The following is a 22,591-nucleotide window of genomic DNA, read 5'->3' on the forward strand; positions in this document are numbered from 1 at the left end:
CGAGTGGGGCAGGGGCCTAGCCAGGAAAGGGGCGTGGCCATGCACAAAGCATGTGCACCCCTACCAAAGCTTCCGTGTCCTACCAAAGCTTCCGTGTACCAGGATGCCGGATAACAGTATATTATAATAATCTACAGATTTATTCACTGTTTGCCTTTAGCACAAAAAATAAATCAGGTAGGGCTAACTGCGTTCAAGGACTTTTACCAATATATGCAAGGTGCAAAGTCAGACACAAACAACTTTCAATATTTGTTTTCTTTTCCTCGTTTATTAACAAGCATACAAATACACGAGAGGAGACTGTGTATACATCTACTGGTAGAAGTAGTGTTTTTTTTTTTTCTATGGAGTTTACAAAGCTGAGCACACAGATTGCGGTGCAAAAGAAAGCAGTTGAAGAAATAAAAACGGAGATCAAAGAGTGAGAAGACTGTAAGAGCAAGGTGTCAGTGTTCTTCTAAACAGCTAAATGAAACAAATAGCATGACATGTTTCCTCTTATCAATGTTACCTTGCCCTTCTTCAACCAGTATGGGACTTTGTAGTCCCATAGGTGGGGGCACTGGAAATTTGGTGGAGGAAAAGACAAGGAAGAGCTCCAAGGTGGTAAGGAAAAGCACATGTCACACAGCTAACGATAACCTGCACCCTCTGTACACATACACGAGGTTTGCCGAGTGAGAGCAGCTAGCGTTTCTTCTCTGTCTGCTGTTCTATTTATCGCTCGCTGAAAGTTTAGTTGTGTTGCTCTGTTCACAAAGGCATATCAACACTTGGCAGCTTTGGGAAGGTGGACTTCTCTATGAAGTGGGGGAAGAGAAGGTTGTGAACTGAATGCGATGTACGCAGCAGCGTGGTAGAGAAGTCTGCATAAAACAAATCGGGGCTTTACACATAAATATAAACATTGAAGGACTTCTTGTTGCTTGCTTACTTCTGCCATAAACTTTTTTTCATCTACTGACTAGTGCTTGGTAATCAAGTAAATCTTACAAGAAAAATAAAAGAGGCAGTGTGGCCATCTAAAAGAGTTTCGAAAAAATGGCTCTGAGTGTTGTTGGTCTGCACGCTGTCACGAAGTGTATAGAAAGCTAGGACTAATGACCAGAGGCGACCATATGCGCCGCCTCTTACCAGGAGCAGTCAAAAAGGACGAGAGGACCCCAGTTCCGTTCCTTTCTCCGCCGGTTCAAGAATCTCGCACGTGCGGTCCTCAGCATAGCACCACCATTGGCAATTATGTGATACGGCAGTAATTTGTTGGTAGTGATCTAAATTATTTTAGTCCTCATGTTAGATTGAGCCAGAAATGTGCCGGCACTTTACATGGCTGAAGATACTTGTTTTTTTGGCTTTGGCCGAAAAGAAAAGATAAGACTTTGATGAACGACAGGCTGACCATGACAGGAAGTGTCGTGCCATACGATGCACAAAGGTCGGAGTGGGTTTGGGTGAGTATGTAGAATGTTTCAGCCAAAGCGCACGCTATCCACGTAAGTGTGCAAATGTGAGTGAAAATTGCTTACTTTCCCAGCTCTTGCAAAAAACATCACAATGTTACAAGGAAGAAAAAATGAAAACTGCCAGAAAATGGGGTACCTAAATGGAGCACTTAGATGAAGACTTCATTTTGCAACTAACTCTGTTTTACATAAACCCTATGCAGACTACAGCATCACTGCATCAACATAATCTATGCACTGCTGATGCTCTGACTCATTGTTGCGGTGGTATCCTTCTCATATGCCAGACAAGCACTGACAATGCTTCTTTACTGTGGGACCTTATACACCAAATTGAAACAAATAGGTTGCATTTTTCGTAACTATTTTCTCTATGAACATGCTGACTTCATCACTCTTTATGTGCAACTTTTGGAGAGTACAAGTTTGAGTGATGGATATGTAATGAGTCCACGATGAATCAATGGTTCATTTCAGTCAGTGGCATGCACGAAACACAAAACACTTCGCATTTTGGCCCCTTGGTTATGAACATGCTAATTAAAAGCTGCAGAAATATCACACCTCAGTTACCTTCCCTCTGTACTTCCATTCACTATGATTCTTCTAATTGTGTAAAAAAAATTGTGTGCCGTTATGAGGCACATATCAAAAGTAAGGTTGTGAAGTAAAATGAAGTGAAAAACTTTGATATCAAAGCTGGCTGTAATGTTCCTACACCTGTGTATAAGATAAGGTATATGATTTTAAAAGATGCATACTATATGGTTAGTCATTCGCTTAGCAGTTGCAACCATATAGCATGCGTTTGGTAACTGCTGTATGTAAATGTTCAGCTGTCAATGCAGCCATCCATCTCAAAACTTCTGCTTACTGATGTATGTAAAAATTGAGCACAGTCCGAAATATTCAGGCTTCTGAAACTGCTCAAACCATTATGTGTATAAAAAACAAGCTGTCACTTAGGTGGCATGGCTACTTTGGCCATGGCATGGTACAAATGCTTGTGTAAAGTCTTAATATGATGCACTGTCATAGCAGTTTTGCAAAACACAATTATTTTTAGTATTAAATAATTTTACTATTTGAATCCTGTAATTCTGCCAGATATAGTTGCTATAGAACAGTTAAAAATGCCTTGAAAAATTTCCTTGTCACTAAAACCTTGCTTACACTGTGCGCCTACATTTAGTTAGTTCTCAGAATGACTGTCATCTTGGTGTTATCTTTGGTTCCTAAAGAAGAAAAAGGTAAAATGCAACACTTAGTGTCTCGGACAAGGACTGTTGCCTAAGCCTCCAACGCTCCCAAGCTCAAGGCCTGACATCATTCCTGCACCATTGACCATTCAAAACCTAGCTTTCAAAACGGACAAACAGTTTAAAGCAGAAAAAAAATAATGAAAATGTTAGGAGAGCTCTCGTACAGAGAATAAAGCATCGCTTGAGAGGTGTGACAAGGAATGAGGGGGACTGGTGTGCAACGCTTCAGCGTTTCTTAAGGGACAGCATGACGCCAACAGGTTACCACTTCCAGCATTGCACAATTGGATCTCGACATCAATGCACTAGACAGAGATGCATGTGTGTGGGTAGTTCTGTGTGTCTGTACTCGCGAGCCAGTGTGTTCACACATTGAGTGTTTACTCATTACAGTGACAGGAGCAATGTTTACACAGGATTGCAGAAAGTCTTGTAAAGTGGGGAGCCAAGATGCAGCGCAGCACCATAATCTATGCAAAGGTTCTCGAGAAGCTGTTCTTTCAGCAGGGAAAGGGCAGAGGGTGCACCAGGGTCTGCGGCTGACAAACTCTGGCAACGACACAGCGTTAAAACTTATTTACACAGCTGCATACACAGAAAAAAAAGAAACGGAAATGCATGCCGAACGAGCACGTCGCACCAAGAGAAAAAGCATGTCACACGCACAACAGAGCTGTCACTGCTCGCTATACAGCAACAACCAACTTGAACTTTGTCATTGAAGTCGCAGCAGCTGCTAACCCCACATCTCGGAAAGGCCATGGTACACAGCTGAGAGAAACGAGACAGCATGGCGTATATGGGCATAGAAACCTTCACAATGTGAAACAAACCGAGTACGCAACATTCTTTTCCTGCAATTTCCGTTTTTGCTGTTCCTTAACAGCTGCAATTATAAGCACACCCAGCACTCCACCGATGAAGTCATAGGTTGTAAAAGGAAGGCAGAAGTTACTATGAAATAATAGCAACAATAATGGCCAGCTCGAAACATGCAGCTGGGGGCAGAAGATGCCACTGGAAGTGCTGCACGGAATTTAATATAGCAAAATAGTGAATCCGACACATCACTCTTTAAAAGGACGTGATCATGGACAACACTTTTCTGACAGCATAGTGATGAGCATCAGGCAAATATACCTCACAAGTTCGATGGCTTGAGAAACGAACATTTCCCCAGCATACAGTTACACAGCCTGTTTGTTTGTCTTTGCCGTGTGTTGCGAGCAAACCATGCCTTTCTAACATATCGTTTGTATCTGGAATTGCTAAAATAAATTGTGATGACATAAAATAAATGAAAGCTTGTTATATGCAACTCTTTTGTATAGTATTTAGAGTGCTCCTACAGTTGGTAACGATGGAATTAGCCACAAGACAATGACAAGAGTCTTCAGCACAGCTGTCAAACTCCTGGATAAAAAAGAAACAGACTCAAAAGGCTAAAACTGCATAAAATATATGTTGTATACACTTTTGCTCCAAGTGCAGGCTAGAAAGAGGTACATGAACATAAAATGCAAAAATACAGGCGATGGTGACAAACAACACTGTCATCAACGCATTGCGGTAGTGCTAGACCAATAATGCGAGAACAGTTTAAAATGAAAAAACACTCTCGCATATACACCAGAGAGCTGCAATGAGCCCTCATAAAGGAAGAGCTAAACAAAATTGACATTGTAAACATTGGCGCATAGTGTCCGCGTCTCTCATCTCAGACTGCCTTCCATTCTTGTCGATCTTACAAGAGCCGAGGAAGACATGAAACACCCTCTAGTTGTTCGTCTTGGAAGTATCATTTTCATGGAGTGTGCACTCTAAATGAAAGTGCTTAGATGGCAGGGTGCAATGCACCTATGTTTTTGTGGGGCAATGCATGGTGAACTTCAATGCCAGGCTTCTAAGAAGGCTCACATTTTTTGTCCTCCCTACAAAATATCCACTTCTTTATTTCTGAATCGACTGTTTAGAAAAGTTTTGGCTTGCTGCTAAATGTCTTTAAAATATATTGTGATCAAAAATATTTTTCCTGCCTTTTTTGTCTAATGCAGTCTCATCCGTGTTCATTTCTGCATATTTCTCCTATATCTTCTCAGCAAAGCAGAAGGGAAATTTTTTTGCCCTGTAAGCATATCATGGAAGCAACAAAGCTACAAATAGACTGGCAGAAGCAAGTCATGGCAGGTTTCTACAGTGGTGCTGTTGTTCACTTAAGTAATGCTGATGATTCTATCTGGCGCCAAAGCATCCAGTGTTGACAAGTGCTAATGCAGCCCCTTGGTTCTCTTGGAATAGATCTACCAGGCAGCACACATAGAGACTCCACAAAAATGTCACCCGCAGATGACAACACAAGAGCGTTCCCAAACCCCATTCTTAGAAAGGACACCGAAAGAAGCGCTTCATGAGAGATACTAATTCACCTTAGGCATTATGCACACACGACTTGCTCAACCAGTATCAAGAATGTTGACATTATGGAAGGCCGCAAATTCCAGACAGGGCTTGTTTGTGCACGTTACTGTCAAGGAACTGTCAGTCGTGCACACTGCATAGTTTACTTCTATATAGTATTTTTTTTTTTTAATGATAAGCACTTGCATGATTTTTCGCATGTCCTGTAGGTTATGTTTCAGCCTCCAATTTCGGTAGCCCATAAAGGCTGCAATCACACTGCTATACCGGTGAACATAAAACCTTTCTCTCCTGACGTGTTCAATTCAGTGACCTGCCAAGAACCTACAGCATAGAATAAAACAATCGCCTTGCCTACCCACATTAAAGGTAGGGGCACCAAAAAAAAAAAAAAAAAGGAGTGTATGTGTTATGTGTATGTGTGTGTGTGTTGTTGCATCTGCCTAACTCAGTTTGCAGTCACCTCTACAGGCTGTGGCGGTGGTTCCGCAACATCGCCATTTGCCTTCTCAACCTTGTCTTCTGGCTCAAGTTCCTTGTTCTGTGGGGGCTCAGCAATGACCTCGTCGACCTTCTTGGTGACCTCTTCAACCTTCTTGGTCTCCTCGGTGGCAGACTCCTTCTTCTCATCAGTAGCCTTTTCTTCATCATCTCCCTCTTTCTTCTCGTCCTTTTCATCATCTGCCTTTTCGCCATTCAAGTCGCCATTCACATGGCCCTCTCCTGTAACAGTAAAGAAAGTGAACAGGGAAAAAAAATCTTATCAATGCCACTATTAAGGCCAAGGTGACCACTAAAATGATTAAAGGCTTCTTAAAAGGTCACATGTTATGAAGCCACAAGATATGTATTTAGGAGAAAGACAGGACGTTCCAGGACATAGATAAGCTTGTATCAGCACTAGTGGAACTTTAAATTTCACAGTGTACATAGTCATTGCAAAGTCCCCACACACAACCAACCACCCAGGGTTGCTTACGAGTCAGATCACATGCCACATTTCCATGCAGCTAGGCCACATAAAAAATTTCAAGGCATTTAAAGAGACAATAAAGCGTGTTCCAAATCTGGATGTATGGTATTGAACCACAATTTGCAGGTTGTTGCCATGTCATTCTGTCACATCCTGGAGCTCTGTATTCCCATAAAACACAGAAATTAAGCAAATATATGGCAAGTGCAATGACTCCACCGATACCTGGAAGTACACTGTTATGGTGGCTAGCACCATCGTCGCATCTGTAGCATGATATAGCTGGCTTGCACCCAGTTTCCTAACGTGTGTTGCTTTGCTTTTGTTTCCACCATCAATGCTGCCAGTGTCTGCACTGCAGTGGCAGGTCAGAGTAAAGGCTTCAAAGAAAATACGGGTAACGTAACCGCAGCAGTACAAGCAGCACCGCACTCTGCGTCGAAACCACATGTGTGTGCGTGTGCACAATGATAGCAGGCTGACGCTGCACACTGCTTTCAATAATGCTTTGGCAATATGCCCTGCTGTTCGCATATCATTTGTATTCAATAGTACATCTGCTGTGACACTTGCAAGTATGCAGGTCACAGCGTGATGTCACAGCATGAACAGGGAAGATCCATTAGGTGTTCTATGGACCTCCTGCATTCCTGAAATGAATATCTATTAGAGGTCACTTATGTCCGGCTGTAATATTCTTTCAACGTCACACCAACGTGATCTGCAAGGGACTTCAATTATCCATATTACGTACTTGTAATCTTGTTTGGGGAAATATAGATATCTATGGGAAGAGCGCAATGTCTAAAACATGATGTTATATGGACATCTATGGGACATAAATGGTTCACTGGGACACGTCGAAGGGCGGCGTGAGCATAAATGTCTGCCCCAGACAGATATCGGGCTCTGGTGCGCTGGCAAGCGTACATGTAGTTGGCCTTAAGAGCATACACTTCAAATGTTAGTATATTCTCAAACTTTGTATTTTTATCTTTGTCACTTTTAAAACCTTAGATGTACTATACAATCCTTTCATAAACAGGAAGTCCCCATACACCTCATCTGGTATGTTTCAATATGAATGTACACGAATGAGTTACTGATACTGACACCCATTCTCATCCCATACTTATATGCCTAATGCTTCGAAATAAAGCCAAAGTAAACAGATCGTAGCACCAGTCCTTTGAAGCTAGTCAATCATTTTTATTTCCAGCAGTGCACTATCGAAACCCTAGGTGTTAGAAACATAAAAAATATGTGGCCAGAGTGAAAACGGCACAGTGCATGGCACCGTCTCTGGAATTTTCTCCTTATAGTACAATACCTAACACTTTGTCTCACTCATGCATCCCCAGTACTTCTAGCACAGCAAGGTTGAAATCTGGGGTTGTTGATGTGGATCCACGAGTTTTAGTAGTGCGACAAACAAGGACAGAAGAAAGGATAATTTTTTTCATTTCTTCTATCCTTTTTTGTCGCATTACCATAACTCATAGATACACGTGCACGCACCCACGTTAGACACTACAAGTGCTTACGTAGTGCCTTAGATTAAAGACTCTGTAGCAGTATTAAATTGCACTTAAAAACTACCTTTCAGATGAATGTTTAGTATACTTTTCTGCTTTATTCTAAAAAGTAAACAGTCTGAAATAATAGTCAGACCTTCTTATAATTAGTCGCATCCAAACCAAAATACCTTCTTTTATATTTGACATTTGTTATAAGCATATATTTGCTACACGCTGTTATTGGCAGGAAACATTTTAGATTTACTTCGTCATAGCCAAAAATTAATTATACCTATATGTGAATGACTGCATGCTCGTGCACTCAAATCAGGTCAGTAAGCAAGCAAGAGACAGCCACCCATCACTGCACTGCGCTGAATGTAGCTTTGAGCCACTCTTTAAAAGTTACACCATAGTGTTAAAATACCAAGATGAGTGTGCACAATTGATATCTGAAACTTTCCGCATCCAAAAGAGTGGCGATGCATGCGTAATCTATCTTTCCATTTCACTCCTTCTGCAGGAGATATTCATTCCTGCAGAATTCGTTCCATATTATTTCTGTCTTTTCAGTTTTTCTTGCAAAGCGCCATGCTATACATTTATGCTGCTTGAAAGAAAAAAAATTAAGCAACGAATTGATACTGCCTAATGCGAAATTTGAGCACAGCTCTATGTGTTTCCATTTCGCGATATATTGGCTGGCACGAACAATCTCTCTCGTGTGGCACACTGCAAATTAAGTGAAGTGTGGTGCCACTACCTCGCTAATCTGGAGATCGTAAGAGCCAGCGTGCGGGTGATGCGTGGGTGCGATTCACAGCAGCCTTTACCGACAGACCTTCCAGATGACGCATGCTACTCTGGCACCGTTTTGTAGCCGCCACCATCACACTATGCTTTTCCTCTCACCCTTTTGCCATACCCTCCTGCTTCACTTTCCGCCTCGCGTCTTTATCCCTCGCTGCGATCCATGTTTGTTTTCATCTTTCACTGTGCTCATTCGCTTGGTTATGAGGGACAACGCCGACGCTCACCGCAGAACAGGTGCCCAAGAGCTACGCTCTAAGAACGTTTGGTTGTTAGTCAGCACTGTTGTCTCTCCCTCCTACGCTGTTTCTGCTCAAGTTATATCCATGTTCATTATATTGAGGTGCCTCTGTATATAGGGCGCACATGCATAAAGTTTAGAAGAAGTTTGCAAAGCAAGTCTGTTGTTCCGCAGTTATCAATAGCTGGCTTTGTTTGGCAGCATTTGAATTCTGCTGTCTAAGACAGTAGAAGACTTTTTTATGTGAGCCACACACGATACACCCATGTTAGAGTGAACAGAAAGTCATGTTGGAAGTATGATGATGTTAAAAAGTTCAACTAATCTGTGGAAACGAAGCCAAGTTTATTGAATTCTGCTGAGCTTATCACGTAACTTGTCAAAACAGTGTTAAGTGTAGTGATTATGTATATGGTGCCCATGAACAACCTCTTTAACCTGCTTCCAAACAAAGAAACCACATTATATGACAGGGCATTGCCTGGGGAATGTTTTATCATTCCACATTTACTAATAGAAACCATGTTAGGTTTCTGAGGCACACATCCCTTTAGCACAAATGCTGTCATTGCAGATATGAAGCAGTTACTTTTGTACAGTAGGGTCCAGTCTTAAAGGAAAAACAGAAGTGTAGAGCACATGCAAACTTTTCCCTCTGCGGCACTGGCACCTTTGTACACACCTGGGCATGGCACCGACATAGCCTTGACCGGAACTTGCAGCTAGAGCACCAGCGAAGTGAGAGCTACGTATTATGGTGTTCCCTTTAGCAGTGGACTGCATTGTACATTTTCAGCCTCTAGAAACTCCGGTGCTTCAGCAAAGTCCCGTACAGACAATGTTGTACTTCATTCAGCCGACACCTGCCTTCAGAAAGGAGTGTGCGCTGTTGTCAAACACCAGTGACAGTACATACAAAAGCCACTGACCCTCGGTTGAAAGCTCCTGCTTCTTCATCTTCTTGGACTTCTTGACGACGCCCAGCTGGATCATGCTGTAGGCAGTGTCCAGGATCGACTGCTGCACATCGCGGGGCTCAATCTCGAGCACCTCACGCATGCGGGCATTGTCATATGTGCTTGGCTTGTTCAGCTTGGACATGAGCAGCTTGGAGTTCTTGTCCACCAGGCTGTTGAGCCACATCAGGAAGTATGGTGCTCCAGCTGTTGAAATGCTGTAGCCTGCAATGCACAATGTTGTCTGTGAAAACCTTTTCGGTCACACTGTCACATTAACAGCCTGTTCTGCATCAGGACATTCCTTATTCAGGCTGGACATAATGCAGTGTGCATGATGGTTGCCAGGTGCTATCTCTATGCAGCAGGGAACTGGTGCATCCTTAAAGAGACCCTGAAAATCCTTTCCTTGCAACCTGAGCAACTTGCTGGAACGAGTGTGATTGGCCTGGACAGTGGCATGACAGGCCACTTCTCTGGCATGTGCAATAGTTCCTGTCAACAGTCACCCTACATGGCCACCTACAAGATGAATACCATCTTTTTAAAAGCTGGAAAGGTATTGGACATGGCTGAGCTCTCTAAACAAAGCCCCCTTCCATGGGCCAGTCACTAAGACCATTAGTCCATGCCACAAAAGCTTCAAAGAAAGCTTGGCAGTCTTCTTAACAGAAAACAGAAAATCAATAAAGTTTCCTGCACGTTGCCACCGGCAGCTCAAAAGCATCAGCAAGCGTAAAGAAAAGTGACAGAATGGTGTGCTGCGCATCTCACCATGTGGCTTGAACTCCTTGGCAAGTGCTGTGGCCATGTCCTTGACAGATATGCACTGGTTGGTGACAATGTGGCGGTTCTGTGCTGCTCCTGGCACAGTGAGCGCATGTATGTGTGCCCGCGCCACATCACGAACATCCACCACACTGAGTGATGCCGGAGGCACCAGCGGTATAGACCGGTCCATGAAGCGCTTGATCAGCTGTACGCACACACAGAAATGTACACATCCCTCAGAAGCTGTCGGAAATTATTTCCATGCCTGGATTCGAATATTCAATTTAAGAGAGCACAGTGCCACTGCAATTACATGCACATTCTTCCTGGTACCCAACTGCCTTGCAACCCATACAGCATCAGTATTAGCTACACCTATGACAGGTTCAGCAGGTGAGAAACCTTCCTCACCTAACTTTAAAGGGACTCTAAAGAGAAACACCAAATCAGCTTAGACTGATGCAATATCGCTTCAAAACTCTATTTTAGATCATCTCGCGGTAAGAGGTTGATTACTAGAAGAGAAAATGAATGCGAAGGCCAAGCTCTTATTCTTCTTTAAGTTTGTGCCAGAATGGCAGTGCCAGTGCATCAGTGTGACATCAGAAATTTCAAAGCATTTTCTCTCATTTTCTTATTTAGGACATTGTGGCAGGGTAAAAGTTCTCGAAACTTACCAAGTTCAGTCTCTGGGTCCTTTAAAGTACGAGGTAGTTCGTCTTTAGTAATATTTTAGCAGTCTGTCTTTACCAATACGTAGTCTATCAACATGTAGCTCTTTTTTACCAACAAAGATGTAGTTCATCTTTACCAATAAAGAACTAACAAAGCCCAAGCAGACATCATCAAAATCAAGGCAAGCTGGTGCAGAAGCCATCATGCTGACTTCACCTCTCATTTTTCGGTTTTGCGTCTTTTTTGAGTGATAAACCTCCTCTCATGGTGAGAGTGGCTTTTTGGTGTTGTAGAAGCATAGTTTACCAACACAGCTCAATTTATCTTTCTCTTTTGTGTCCCTTAAACCACCATCAAACTTAACTTAGTATTGCCTTAAAGTACAAGTCAGAAGAAAGTGTCAATGTACCATGGCTCGGCAAATGGGCATGCCCTAATGACTTACAAGCAGAGTACTACATTTTCGCAGTTTATTTTGGGGCAAAACTGGGGGGAGGATGTTTTTTGGAGTTTATTCAAATTGTAGTTAGTTGAAACTTTCCTTTATGGCACAATAAAATTTAGAGCATTAAGATGCTTTCTTTTTACTTTATTTTTCTTTTAGCTCCCCAGATACCACAAAAGAAAGCTAGCACAAATAACCACAAAAAAATGTTTACTTATAGTCAGCATTTACGATTGCCAGAAGGGTTCATCGTGATTAAACTTACTGTAATATATACATGCATATTTATGAAAGACATATTTGATCATTGCAGCAAGCTCTTTCCGATTTACAGAACAATGCATAGGGAATGTTCTTTCAACATTCGCACTACAAAGATAACAAAAAAGTAGATCCAGCACAGTATGTGAAAGAACGGGGCAGTCATGAGCATGCATCCTTGAGAAAACTAGAGACTCTACAATTTCATTAACAGCATGTTCCTGATATTCTGAGAGCTGCCTTGTCTGCAAGGCAGTGCCATGCCTCAGTGTTAAATTGACAGAAAGCAGCTGCCATTATGTGCCAAATGGTGCTGGATGTTGTGCCATATTTGCATGCATGATCTGAGCGTGGTACCAGAATAACGCTGGTGTAGTAATGCAAGATGTGATAACTGTTTCCCTTCATTTCACTGCTCCATTTTTCTGCAACAGCAGCGTAGCACTCTTGGAAGTCGTTAATCACTTCCTAACGCTTCTCACCTACAATGTCAAGGATACTGTCAACATCCATGCAAATGTTGCCGCAGAAGTGCCATTTTATTGGCTTAGCAGTGCCTGCAGGGGCATGGAAAGCAGAGGGCACACTGTGCAAAAGGGTCAACTCAGCTTACTGAGAGCAATTTGATTGAATTTTTTTTCTTAACATGGTGAGCAAATTGAGCAAGGCATTTGCCCCACTAAATACATTCAGCTTCTCACACTGCTCAGGTTTCATCATGACATGGTCACGTGATCACAATGGAGGGCACCAAAATCCAGTTTTTCTAATGAATCCGAATTGTCTTTTTTTTTTTTACCGGCGAGTTATCATCCGGCATTACCGGCAGTTATTACTGGCAGTTATCATCAAGTTATTCCGATAACGCAGAACCCTACTTATAAGCCATGTGCATGGGCTCTCTGCTGTAACTGAAAGGAATATACTGTTACTTCGGAGGTTCTGTGCCCAAAAGCATTATTCCCATTGTGATATCAGACTGTTTTGCAAGCATGTGATCATTACAAACATTTTTATCTCTCACATTTTTTAGCGCTCATATATCTGTTTTCTCTTGTCATTTGTTCAATGACACCCCCCTTACTCAATGCTCCCCTTGGGGCCTGTAAGGTACTTTGAAATAAATAAATACATAAATAAATAAATACATAATGACGATTCTCCATGCACTATGTTCTCCATTTTAATGAATGCAAAGCCCAGACAAATTAAAGCTAGTACCACTTAGCATTCTTTCACAATAGCATTAAATATTCAACTCCTACCAGCACACTAGTGGGCACGCCATGGGTTGTCTTCTGCAGCAGAGGTCCAATGCAGAGTCCAGGGTTAATGACCACCAGCTCAAATTTCTTCTCCTCTGCAATGTGAATGCCACAAGGTACGTGTGAATTTTATGCTTACAGATGCACAAGTCATGGCTACGAAGTGCAGTCACAAGAAACACTGTATCACGCTGCATCACTGTAGCCTTTGTGCGGCCACAATTTGAGGAGGTTTCTGACACAGCACCTTATTGTTCGTTATCATTTAACCAACAGAAAGTCTGAAGGCTTCAAGGCTCTTAAGTTAAAAACACAGCCTTCATTCATTGGCTGGGTGAATATGGGATTTTACATCTGAATTAAGCAGTTCTTCACAGTTACCCAATCTGCGAGTTCAATATTCACTAGATACCAAATATGGTTCAAACTACAGTGCATCAGGCAATTGTCCACACAATCGATGGATGCCTGATGGCCCCTTAGGGAGTCTGCTGTTAAGGCAACTTAGCTAGGAGTACTTAGCTACTCCTGTGATCTTTGTTCCTGGCAAAAGATTACTTTTGTGCTGCATCGGGAATTGTTGCACAGGGAGAACACAGTTGCATCATCAGCATCTGTAGTATATTGCACTGACCTATTAAAAGCTATGTGACTCTGTCGTATATGCACTTTACCAATTTCTATCTATGTCTCTCTGGTTAGCTGAGTCGAGCCTGCTGTGACAGTGTTATTTACCATTATCTGCAAAGTTCATTCTCTGAGCTAAACAAGCTTCTATATTTCTCTATCTTAGACTACTTAAAGCCAACCAAATTTTATTGATGCTTCAAACTGAGAGCACTTTGTTCTATCATCTTTTGCCATTCTCATACAGACTGCAGTGGCCTCTCACTTATGGCTCATTCACCTGTCTCATCTAAGCTGACAATAAATACCAATAAACATATTCAAAGGGACGACATGAATTGGCCGTCTTAACCCTTTGCCACTTTTTTTCCTCTTTTCTTACACACAAGAATATGTAATATTCAATCCTAATACAAAACCAATTTTCTCAGCATCTGCGACACAGAAATGGAAACAAAATTATTCGGTTACTTGTCACTGAATTGCAAGCAACAGAGCATAGTGTGTTCACTTTATTAGTGCAATAATTACAGCGACAGCATGTGGACTTGTGAAACAAGCACTCAATGATGCGACACCGCAAGTGAACTATGGCTGAAATAATGACATATTTGCCATTTGTAAATAAGTGCATACCAGTTGTCTCCTACCTCTCTATCCTGTCTGCTATTCTTTCCCCCTGTACATTACTCCCATGCCCAAATACCCCCACGAGCTGGCCACCGTTCAAGTTGGTTGGAAGGTTATGGTGTTTGCCACAGGCAGGGCTAGCCTGACAGTCTAGGCCGGGGGTTGCACCGCCTGTGTATCTCCGCTGGTCAGAAGCATGTTATCCTGTGCCCATACATTCAGCGTCGCGTTCAGGTGTCGGCAGCCCCGGCTATACAATTATAGAGCAGCAATTTCCTCACTTTCTCTTTACATTATAAAAGGAAAATACTAAACAACCTATTACTTAGTGCTATACAGCGAAACCTCGTTAATTAGGAAAACCAGATCATTTGAACTCGTCCTATGGTCTCGAAAGCCGTAAGCATTACTTAATTCAATCGAACTCTCGTTAATTCGGACGTATTTGGCTGCACATCGGTTAGTTAAGTCGGATATTTCTCGGAGCTCAGTCAGCGCGAAGCGCTACGAATTGGCGACGCATAAGAGCGAAAACTGTGAAGTCCGCATCGCCATAGTCATTAACGGAAATTGTACATGAATGTCAGCAACGCCGGAACACTTTGTGCCTATTTGTGTCTTTAAAGCCTCTATCCTTGTGTTTACTGCCGCACATAACAACGCGTTGGCCGCGTGCCTTCATAACGGCGTAGTCGGCCATCCACGATCACATCGATAGTAGCCACGGTTTCTTCCGCAGTGGTTGCGCCAAACAGTAGTTTCGGTTTGACTCCGCATGCACGCCGGCCATGTGCCTTCATAACTGAGTAGTCGGCATCCATGATTGCATCCATAGTGACCGCGGTTGGGTCTGGAGCGGTTAGGGCAAACAGTAGTTTAGTTTTGGCTTGGCATGCGTGTCGGCCACGTGCCTTCAACCGAGCAGTCGGTAGCCACTATTGCGTCGATAGTGGCTGCGGTTTCATCCACAACGGTTGCGGCAAACAGTTTCATTTTGACTCGGTGCAAAGCCGTCGAGAATGAAGAGCACCGGCTACATCGCAATGGACAAACGATCTATTGGCAACCAGTTCACTGGCAAAAAAATTAACGGGATGTGCATGCGGTAGTAAAAAGCGCATCAGATGAAGGCGCGCGCCGCGGTCGCATTGCAATGGAAGGTGCGAGGCTTTGGCTGCTGCGAGAGCCAGTCAGTCGCAAGATGACGAGAACTACAGCTTATGCACTGCTTTTGTGCAATATAGAAACAGGAATTGATCACTCATTAACTAAAAGCATGTTGACATAGTAAGCATTTCTTTGTTTTCTTAATAACCTCGATAATTCGACATTCGGTTAATTCTGACTTTTTTTTTCTTTCGCTCCCATGAAATTCGAATTAACGAGGTTTTACTGTAGTTCTAGACGTTACTGTGAAAAGAAAAACCACTGGAAGTGACGTGTTACCCTCTGAAGCAAAGCAAAAGCTGCTAGCTGCACTAGAAGAGAAACTTGGGCGAGTTGGTGGTGATTCATGTTTCGGAAATTAACAGCGCTAGTAGGTATGCTAGTAGGCATGGGGTGCGTGTGGTCATGTCTGCGCCCAGCAAACTTGGTACGATTTGTTCTCGTTGGCACAAAAAATTATTGCGCCATGGCAAGGAACGCAGTTTATGTTCTGAGAAATTAAATAACAGATACATTATATGTAGATCTTCCATTGTGTACAGGCTGCCCCTTGTTGTAAATCGTACCGCTGGCACGAGTTGTTGGGGTCTCGGTGCTGGCGCCCGTTATTGCGAATGGGTCGCAAGCCCCAAGGGTAGCGTTGGCCTGGCGGCCTGGGGCACTGGAAGCATCCGAAGGTCCCGGCAAAGCATGAGAAGACTGGTAACAGAACAACTGGTTTATTCTAACATAGCAAAAGAGCGGCCGGTCAGGTCGACCGGAGTGGAGAGACGGGAGAGCACGTAACTCAACAGTACAAATCGGAGCCTCTCCCCTGGCGTCCGGGGGCAGCTGCTCTTATACTCTCGGCGTCGCGGTCCAAAAGGGAAGGAGGGAAGGTCACGGGATGAAGGTCACGGGACGGCGCAGCAGGGGCCCACGACGGCGCGAGCGGTTGAGCCGAGAGACCTCCAGGCCCCTCATTCGGGGAACTCCGCTCCCCGGCTGCCGCGCTTTGACAAGCGAGGGCACACACACACACACGCACACACGAAGACACGTGGCACTGAAACACGCCTGGACACGCTTGGCGGGTAGGCGTTGCGGCGGCGTCGGACTTGCCAAAATGTCCGCCGCTTTGAACAAAGCCCCGGCGTCCGTTGCATCCGCGCCGGCATTACCGCGCGTTGTAGGCGAAACGTAACAGACCGCCCCGCCGGGGGAAGGAGATCCCGATGGTCAGGGGACTGCATCCGCTGTCCGGAGGGATGTCGCTCGATGATGCTCATAACCGAAGTCGGGCGTCCTTGGGCGTTTCGTGAGCGCAGCGCACAGAGAAGGCCTCGTTCTCACGTTCAGGTGCACACAGGACACTGCAAAGTGACTTCGGGAGAGTTGACATTTTTGTTCTCGTTTCCGGCAAGCGTTAGAACCACGCCAAAAGTCAACCGCTCAGTCAGCAAGCACGGCACAACCCTCACTAAGCCCTGCCAGGCTCTTCCCCCTTTTATACTGCTGCCTAGTTCCTTACAGTAGTTTAGCAACACTCAGAACGCGTCCACAAATCGGAAAATTGCACTAGAAAGCACATCATCACTTTGAAACACTACACAAAAGCAATAGGTTAAAAATCCTGCCTCAGGAAGAAAAACATCAGTAACAAGCAATTTTGAGGCTGATTCCCACGTTAGGGGCTTCGACTTAAGCCATCGGCGTTACCGTTGAGACTCCCCTTTTTGTAACGCACCTCAAAGGAATATTGTTGTAAAGCGAGGCTCCAGCGCAGGAGGCGGCCATTTTTGGGAGAGATGGTCTGCAGCCATTGGAGAGGGCAGTGATCCGTTTCAATGATAAACCTCGAGCCAGCTAGGTAACATGACAATTTCTGAACGGCCCACACGATACACGCACACTCTTTCTCGGTGGCGCTATACGCCTGCTCACGACTCGTCAGCTTACGACTAGCATACAGGACGGGGTGTTCTACTTCTCCATTTTCCCGTTGGCACAGTACAACGCCCATGCCTCGCTCACTAGCATCGCACTGAACAACGAACCCTTTTGTGTAGTCGGGCGATCGTAGCACAGGCTGGCTTGTTAGGGCGCTCTTTAGGGCGCTAAAAGCTCTTTCCTTCGTCTCATCCCAGACGACTGTTTGCGGCTCTGTCTTTCTTAGAGCATCCGTTAGGGGAGCCGCGATATCAGAGTACCTGGGGATGTACCTCTGATAGTAGCCGGCGACACCTAAGAACGACCGAATATCGGTCTTCGTGCGCGGTTGCGGGAAGTCTCGCACAGCGGCTACCTTTATTTCAGAGGGGCGGCGTCGACCCCGACCAATCACGTGTCTGAGGTAGACAACCTCGGCCTGTGCTAACTGGCACTTGGGAGCCTTGACTGTCAAGCCCGCATCGCGCAGGCGGGTTAGCACTGCCCGCAAGTGCGCCATATGCTCAGGCCAGGATGCGGAGAATATCGCTACGTCGTCTAGATACGGTAAAGCGAATTCTTGCTGTCCCCGCAACACTTTATCCATGAGGCTTGAAAAGCAGTATGGCGCGTTCTTCAAACCAAAACTCAAAACTTTAGGACGGAATGTCCCCATTGGTGAAATGAACGCCGCATACCTACTAGCCTCTTCTGTAAGTGGAACCTGCCAATAACCCCTGACAAGATCTAGGGTGGAAATAAACTGAGCGCTACTCACTCTCTCAAGGCGCTCCTCGATGTTAGGGATCGGATAAATTTGATCCTTAGTGATGGAATTAAGCCTGCGGTAGTCGACGCAAGGACGAGGTTCCTTGCCCGGTACCTCAACTAAAATCAAAGGGGAGGTATAATCACTCTCACCCGCTTCAATAACACCGAGCTGTAGCATTTTCTTTACCTCAGCCTCCATAATATCGCTCTGGCGGGGTGACACCCGGTACGCCTTGGATCGTACTGGCTCTGGGGAGGTAAGTTCTATGTCATGAGTAAGGACAGAAGTCCTACCAGGCCTCTCAGAGAACAGACCTTGAAACTCTTGTAAGAGCTGGTGTAGTTCTGTTTTCTGCTCAGGCGACAGCGATGCTTTACTTATTAAGTCACTAATGACTTGATCGGTGTCTTTCCTGTTCGTCACTGAGCCTAGTCCCGGAAGCTCGACCGGAAGCTCTTCGGGCACGTTTACCATCATGCACACCACTGCTTCCCGTTGCTTATAGGGTTTGAGCAGATTACAGTGGTAAACTTGCTGTGCTTTCCGCTTTCCTGGCAGACTCACCACGTAGTTAACGTCCGACAGTTTTTGAACTATCCGTGCTGGGCCCTCCCACTGCACGTCGAGTTTGTTCTTTAGCGATGTGCGCAATATCATGACCTCATCGCCCACCTCAAAACGACGGGCCCTGGCTGTCCGATCATAATAAACCTTGGCCCTCTGCTGGGCCTCTGCCATTGCTTCACCTGACAACTCCTGTGCCCTTCTTAAGCGTTCGAGGAGCTTAAGCACGTACTCTACCACGACTGGGTCGTCGCCCCTGCCTTCCCATGATTCTCGAAGCATGCGAAGCGGAGATCGCAGCGAGCGACCGTACACCAGCTCAGCTGGCGAGAACCCCGTAGCCGCATGCGGCGCGGTTCTTAAAGCAAACATCACTCCAGGCAGACACAGCTCCCAGTCAGTTTGATGTTCAAAACACAATGCCCTCAACACGCGCTTCATGACGGAGTGGAGCTTCTCAACGGAATTCGACTGGGGGTGGTGCACTGAGCTGTGTAACAGCCCTACCCCGCACCTTTCGAGAAAGGCTGTCGTCAAAGCGCTAGTAAACACTGTACCCTGATCTGACTGGATTTCTGCAGGAAAACCAACTCGCGCAAATATGGACAGTAGTGCATTGACTATCTCAACTGAGCTGAGTTCTTTAAGCGGCACTGCTTCAGGGAACTTTGTCGCTGGGCAGATCACAGTCAAAATGTGTCGGTACCCCGTGGCTGTTACCGGCAGAGGTCCCACTGTATCAATAACGAGCCGTCTAAAAGGCTCCGTAATGATAGGTACCAACTTCAACGGCGCCCTCGATTTGTCCCCTGGCTTGCCCACCCGCTGACAGGTGTCGCATGTCTTCACAAAGTGGTCTGCGTCCCGAAAACACCCTGGCCAATAGTACTCCTGCAAGAGACGGTCCTTAGTTTTCTTAACTCCTAGGTGTCCGGACCACGAACCCCCATGCGACAAGCGCAACAGATCCTGACGATAGCATTGAGGCACGATCAGCTGATCGAACTCCACTCCTCTGCGGTCTAGATACTTCCGGTACAGGACCCCACCTCTTTCCACAAAGCGAGCATTTTTCTTGGCGATACCTTCCTTGATAATGCAGCGTATGTTTTCTAGGCTGCCATCCTTCTTTTGCTCGGCTATCAAAGCCGAGCGGCTGACTTTTAGCAACCTGTTAAGTCCGTCTGACGTAGGCGCGATGAGCAAATCTGGAGACAGCTCTTCTAACTTTCCCGTGTCGGGAATTTCCTCTCCAGTATCTGCTGCCTTTAACGCTACAGGCTCAATTTTATTCTGTTCGGGCGTGCTCTGAATACCAGCTTGCTGCGCCTCTGACCCTTTCTCATCGTTCAACAACGTCGGCCCCGCAACTACCGCCTTTGCAGCGAGCTCCCGAACCTTCGATCTGGTTAAGGCCTGAACGCTAGCCTCACCAAACAAAAGCCCCTTCTCGCGCAGGAGGTGATCGGACCTGTTCGAAAATAGGTACGGGTACTGGGGGGGCAGCATAGATGACACTGCGGCCTCCGTCTCAAGTGCTCCGAAAGGTCCTTCAATAAGCACTTTTGCTACCGGCAGACACACGCTATGAGCTTCCACTGCTTGCTTGATCCATGCGCACTCGCCCGTGAACATATCGGGTTCTACGTAAGAGGGGTGAACTACATCCATTGTAGCTGCGGAATCGCCAAGCACTCGGCACTCTTTCCCGTTCACGAGGAGGTCTCGCATGTAAGGCTCGAGAAGCTTCATGTTCTCGTCAGTGCTGCATATAGACAAAAACACGACTTGTGTTTTTGTTTCTGGACACTGCGCCGAAAAGTGACCCGGCTTCTGGCACGTATAACAAACGCGCGCTTGCCTCATCTCGAACCGCTTTCTGCGTTCGGCTTCGGTTGCCGCCGTCTCCTTACGTTCGGTCGGACTGCTTTCACTCGCATCCGCACTACGTGTGTCCCCCTTTGCTCTCATGGGCGTGAACTTTGGCCTCTCAAACTTGGAGCCAAATTCACCCTTTTGACCGTCCTTAGCTCCACGAGCCCGACGCGTCACAAACTCCTCGGCTAGCTCAGCGGCTCTAGCCACCGTACTAACGTCTGGCCTATCCAAGACCCAGTACCGCACGTTCTCAGGTAACCGACTATAAAACTGTTCTAGCCCGAAACACTGCAGAACTTTCTCGTGGTCACCAAACGCTTTCTCTTCTTTGAGCCACTCCTGCATGTTTGACATAAGCCTGTAGGCAAACTCTGTATATGACTCACTTTTGCCTTTCTCATTTTCCCGAAACTTCCGACGGAACGCCTCCGCTGACAGCCGGTACTTTTTTAGCAGACTCGATTTCACTTTGTCGAAATCCTCTGCCTCCTCTCTCTCCAAGCGAGCGACTACGTCGGCCGCCTCGCCGGGTAGCAAAGTGAGCAAGCGCTGTGGCCACGTTTCCCGAGAGAACCCCTGCTTCTCGCACGTTCGCTCAAAGTTAACCAGGAACAAACCAATGTCCTCTCCAAGCTTAAACGGCCGCATCAGGTCAGTCATTTTGAACAATACTCGTTCTCCTGCACCGTGTGCCTGACTTCCATTACGAGCGCGTTCCATCTCTAACTCGAGACGCTTCATTTCCAAAGCGTGTTGACGGTCACGCTCTTCCTTTTCTTTCTCTTTTTGTTCTTTAAGTTCACGCTCCTGTTTCTCTTTTTGTTCTTTAAGTTCGCGCTCCTGTCTTTTTGCCGTCTCCCTCTCCTCAATGGTCTCAAGGCATTCCGACAGCTCGTCATCCTCAGCTTCTAACTCAAGAATAGCCCTTAGCAGTTCTGGTTTTCTGAGTTTGTCTGAGACATCCAGACCCAACTCTCTCGCAAGCTCCAGCAATTTCGGTTTGCGCAACGACTTCAAATCCATGGCTGCTCTGAATGCTGCTTTCTCTACTGTCTACTATTGTCTTGCCGCAACTAACCCGGCAGCAACGACAACCCCAATTACCAGCTCTGTTTCTAACACTAACAAAAGCCTGGCAAAACTCAGAAGAAGAAAGTCCCGCACTCACCAAACCTTGCAGCCAAGACTTCAGCGCAGTCGTTCCGCTGCAGGCAACCAGTCATCACACAGGGCTCGTTGCGCTGCTCCCGGATGGTCGTTGTGCTGCTCAGCATACAGTCAACCGCATCTCTTCGCTGCTGGCCTCCGTTGTCGCGATCTCACCGCTGGCAACCAGATGTTGTAAATCGTACCGCTGGCACGAGTTGTTGGGGTCTCGGTGCTGGCGCCCGTTATTGCGAATGGGTCGCAAGCCCCAAGGGTAGCGTTGGCCTGGCGGCCTGGGGCACTGGAAGCATCCGAAGGTCCCGGCAAAGCATGAGAAGACTGGTAACAGAACAACTGGTTTATTCTAACATAGCAAAAGAGCGGCCGGTCAGGTCGACCGGAGTGGAGAGACGGGAGAGCACGTAACTCAACAGTACAAATCGGAGCCTCTCCCCTGGCGTCCGGGGGCAGCTGCTCTTATACTCTCGGCGTCGCGGTCCAAAAGGGAAGGAGGGAAGGTCACGGGATGAAGGTCACGGGACGGCGCAGCAGGGGCCCACGACGGCGCGAGCGGTTGAGCCGAGAGACCTCCAGGCCCCTCATTCGGGGAACTCCGCTCCCCGGCTGCCGCGCTTTGACAAGCGAGGGCACACACACACACACGCACACACGAAGACACGTGGCACTGAAACACGCCTGGACACGCTTGGCGGGTAGGCGTTGCGGCGGCGTCGGACTTGCCAAAATGTCCGCCGCTTTGAACAAAGCCCCGGCGTCCGTTGCATCCGCGCCGGCATTACCGCGCGTTGTAGGCGAAACGTAACACCCTGTAATGCGGG

The 22,591-nt window shown here is 46.0% G+C and overlaps 1 protein-coding gene across 3 annotated transcripts in view; it reads right to left on the reverse strand.

Annotated features, from left to right (window-relative positions):
• Positions 1-251: 251 nt before the first annotated feature.
• The window catches only part of LOC126540672 (uncharacterized), a 163,909-nt gene continuing 141,569 nt past the window's right edge, over positions 252-22,591 (reverse strand). For all 3 annotated transcript variants that reach the window (XM_050187508.2, XM_055076224.2, XM_050187507.2), the window contains exons 5-8: positions 13,061-13,155; positions 10,418-10,619; positions 9,617-9,868; positions 252-5,869 (exon numbers count right to left, since the gene is read on the reverse strand). In XM_050187508.2, coding sequence (XP_050043465.1) covers positions 5,595-5,869; positions 9,617-9,868; positions 10,418-10,619; positions 13,061-13,155 — 824 coding nt within the window. In that variant the 3' untranslated portion in view covers positions 252-5,594. The remainder of the gene's footprint in view (positions 5,870-9,616; positions 9,869-10,417; positions 10,620-13,060; positions 13,156-22,591) is intronic.

This window comes from Dermacentor andersoni, chromosome 2, assembly GCF_023375885.2.
Source record: "Dermacentor andersoni chromosome 2, qqDerAnde1_hic_scaffold, whole genome shotgun sequence".
NCBI lineage: Eukaryota > Metazoa > Arthropoda > Arachnida > Ixodida > Ixodidae > Dermacentor > Dermacentor andersoni.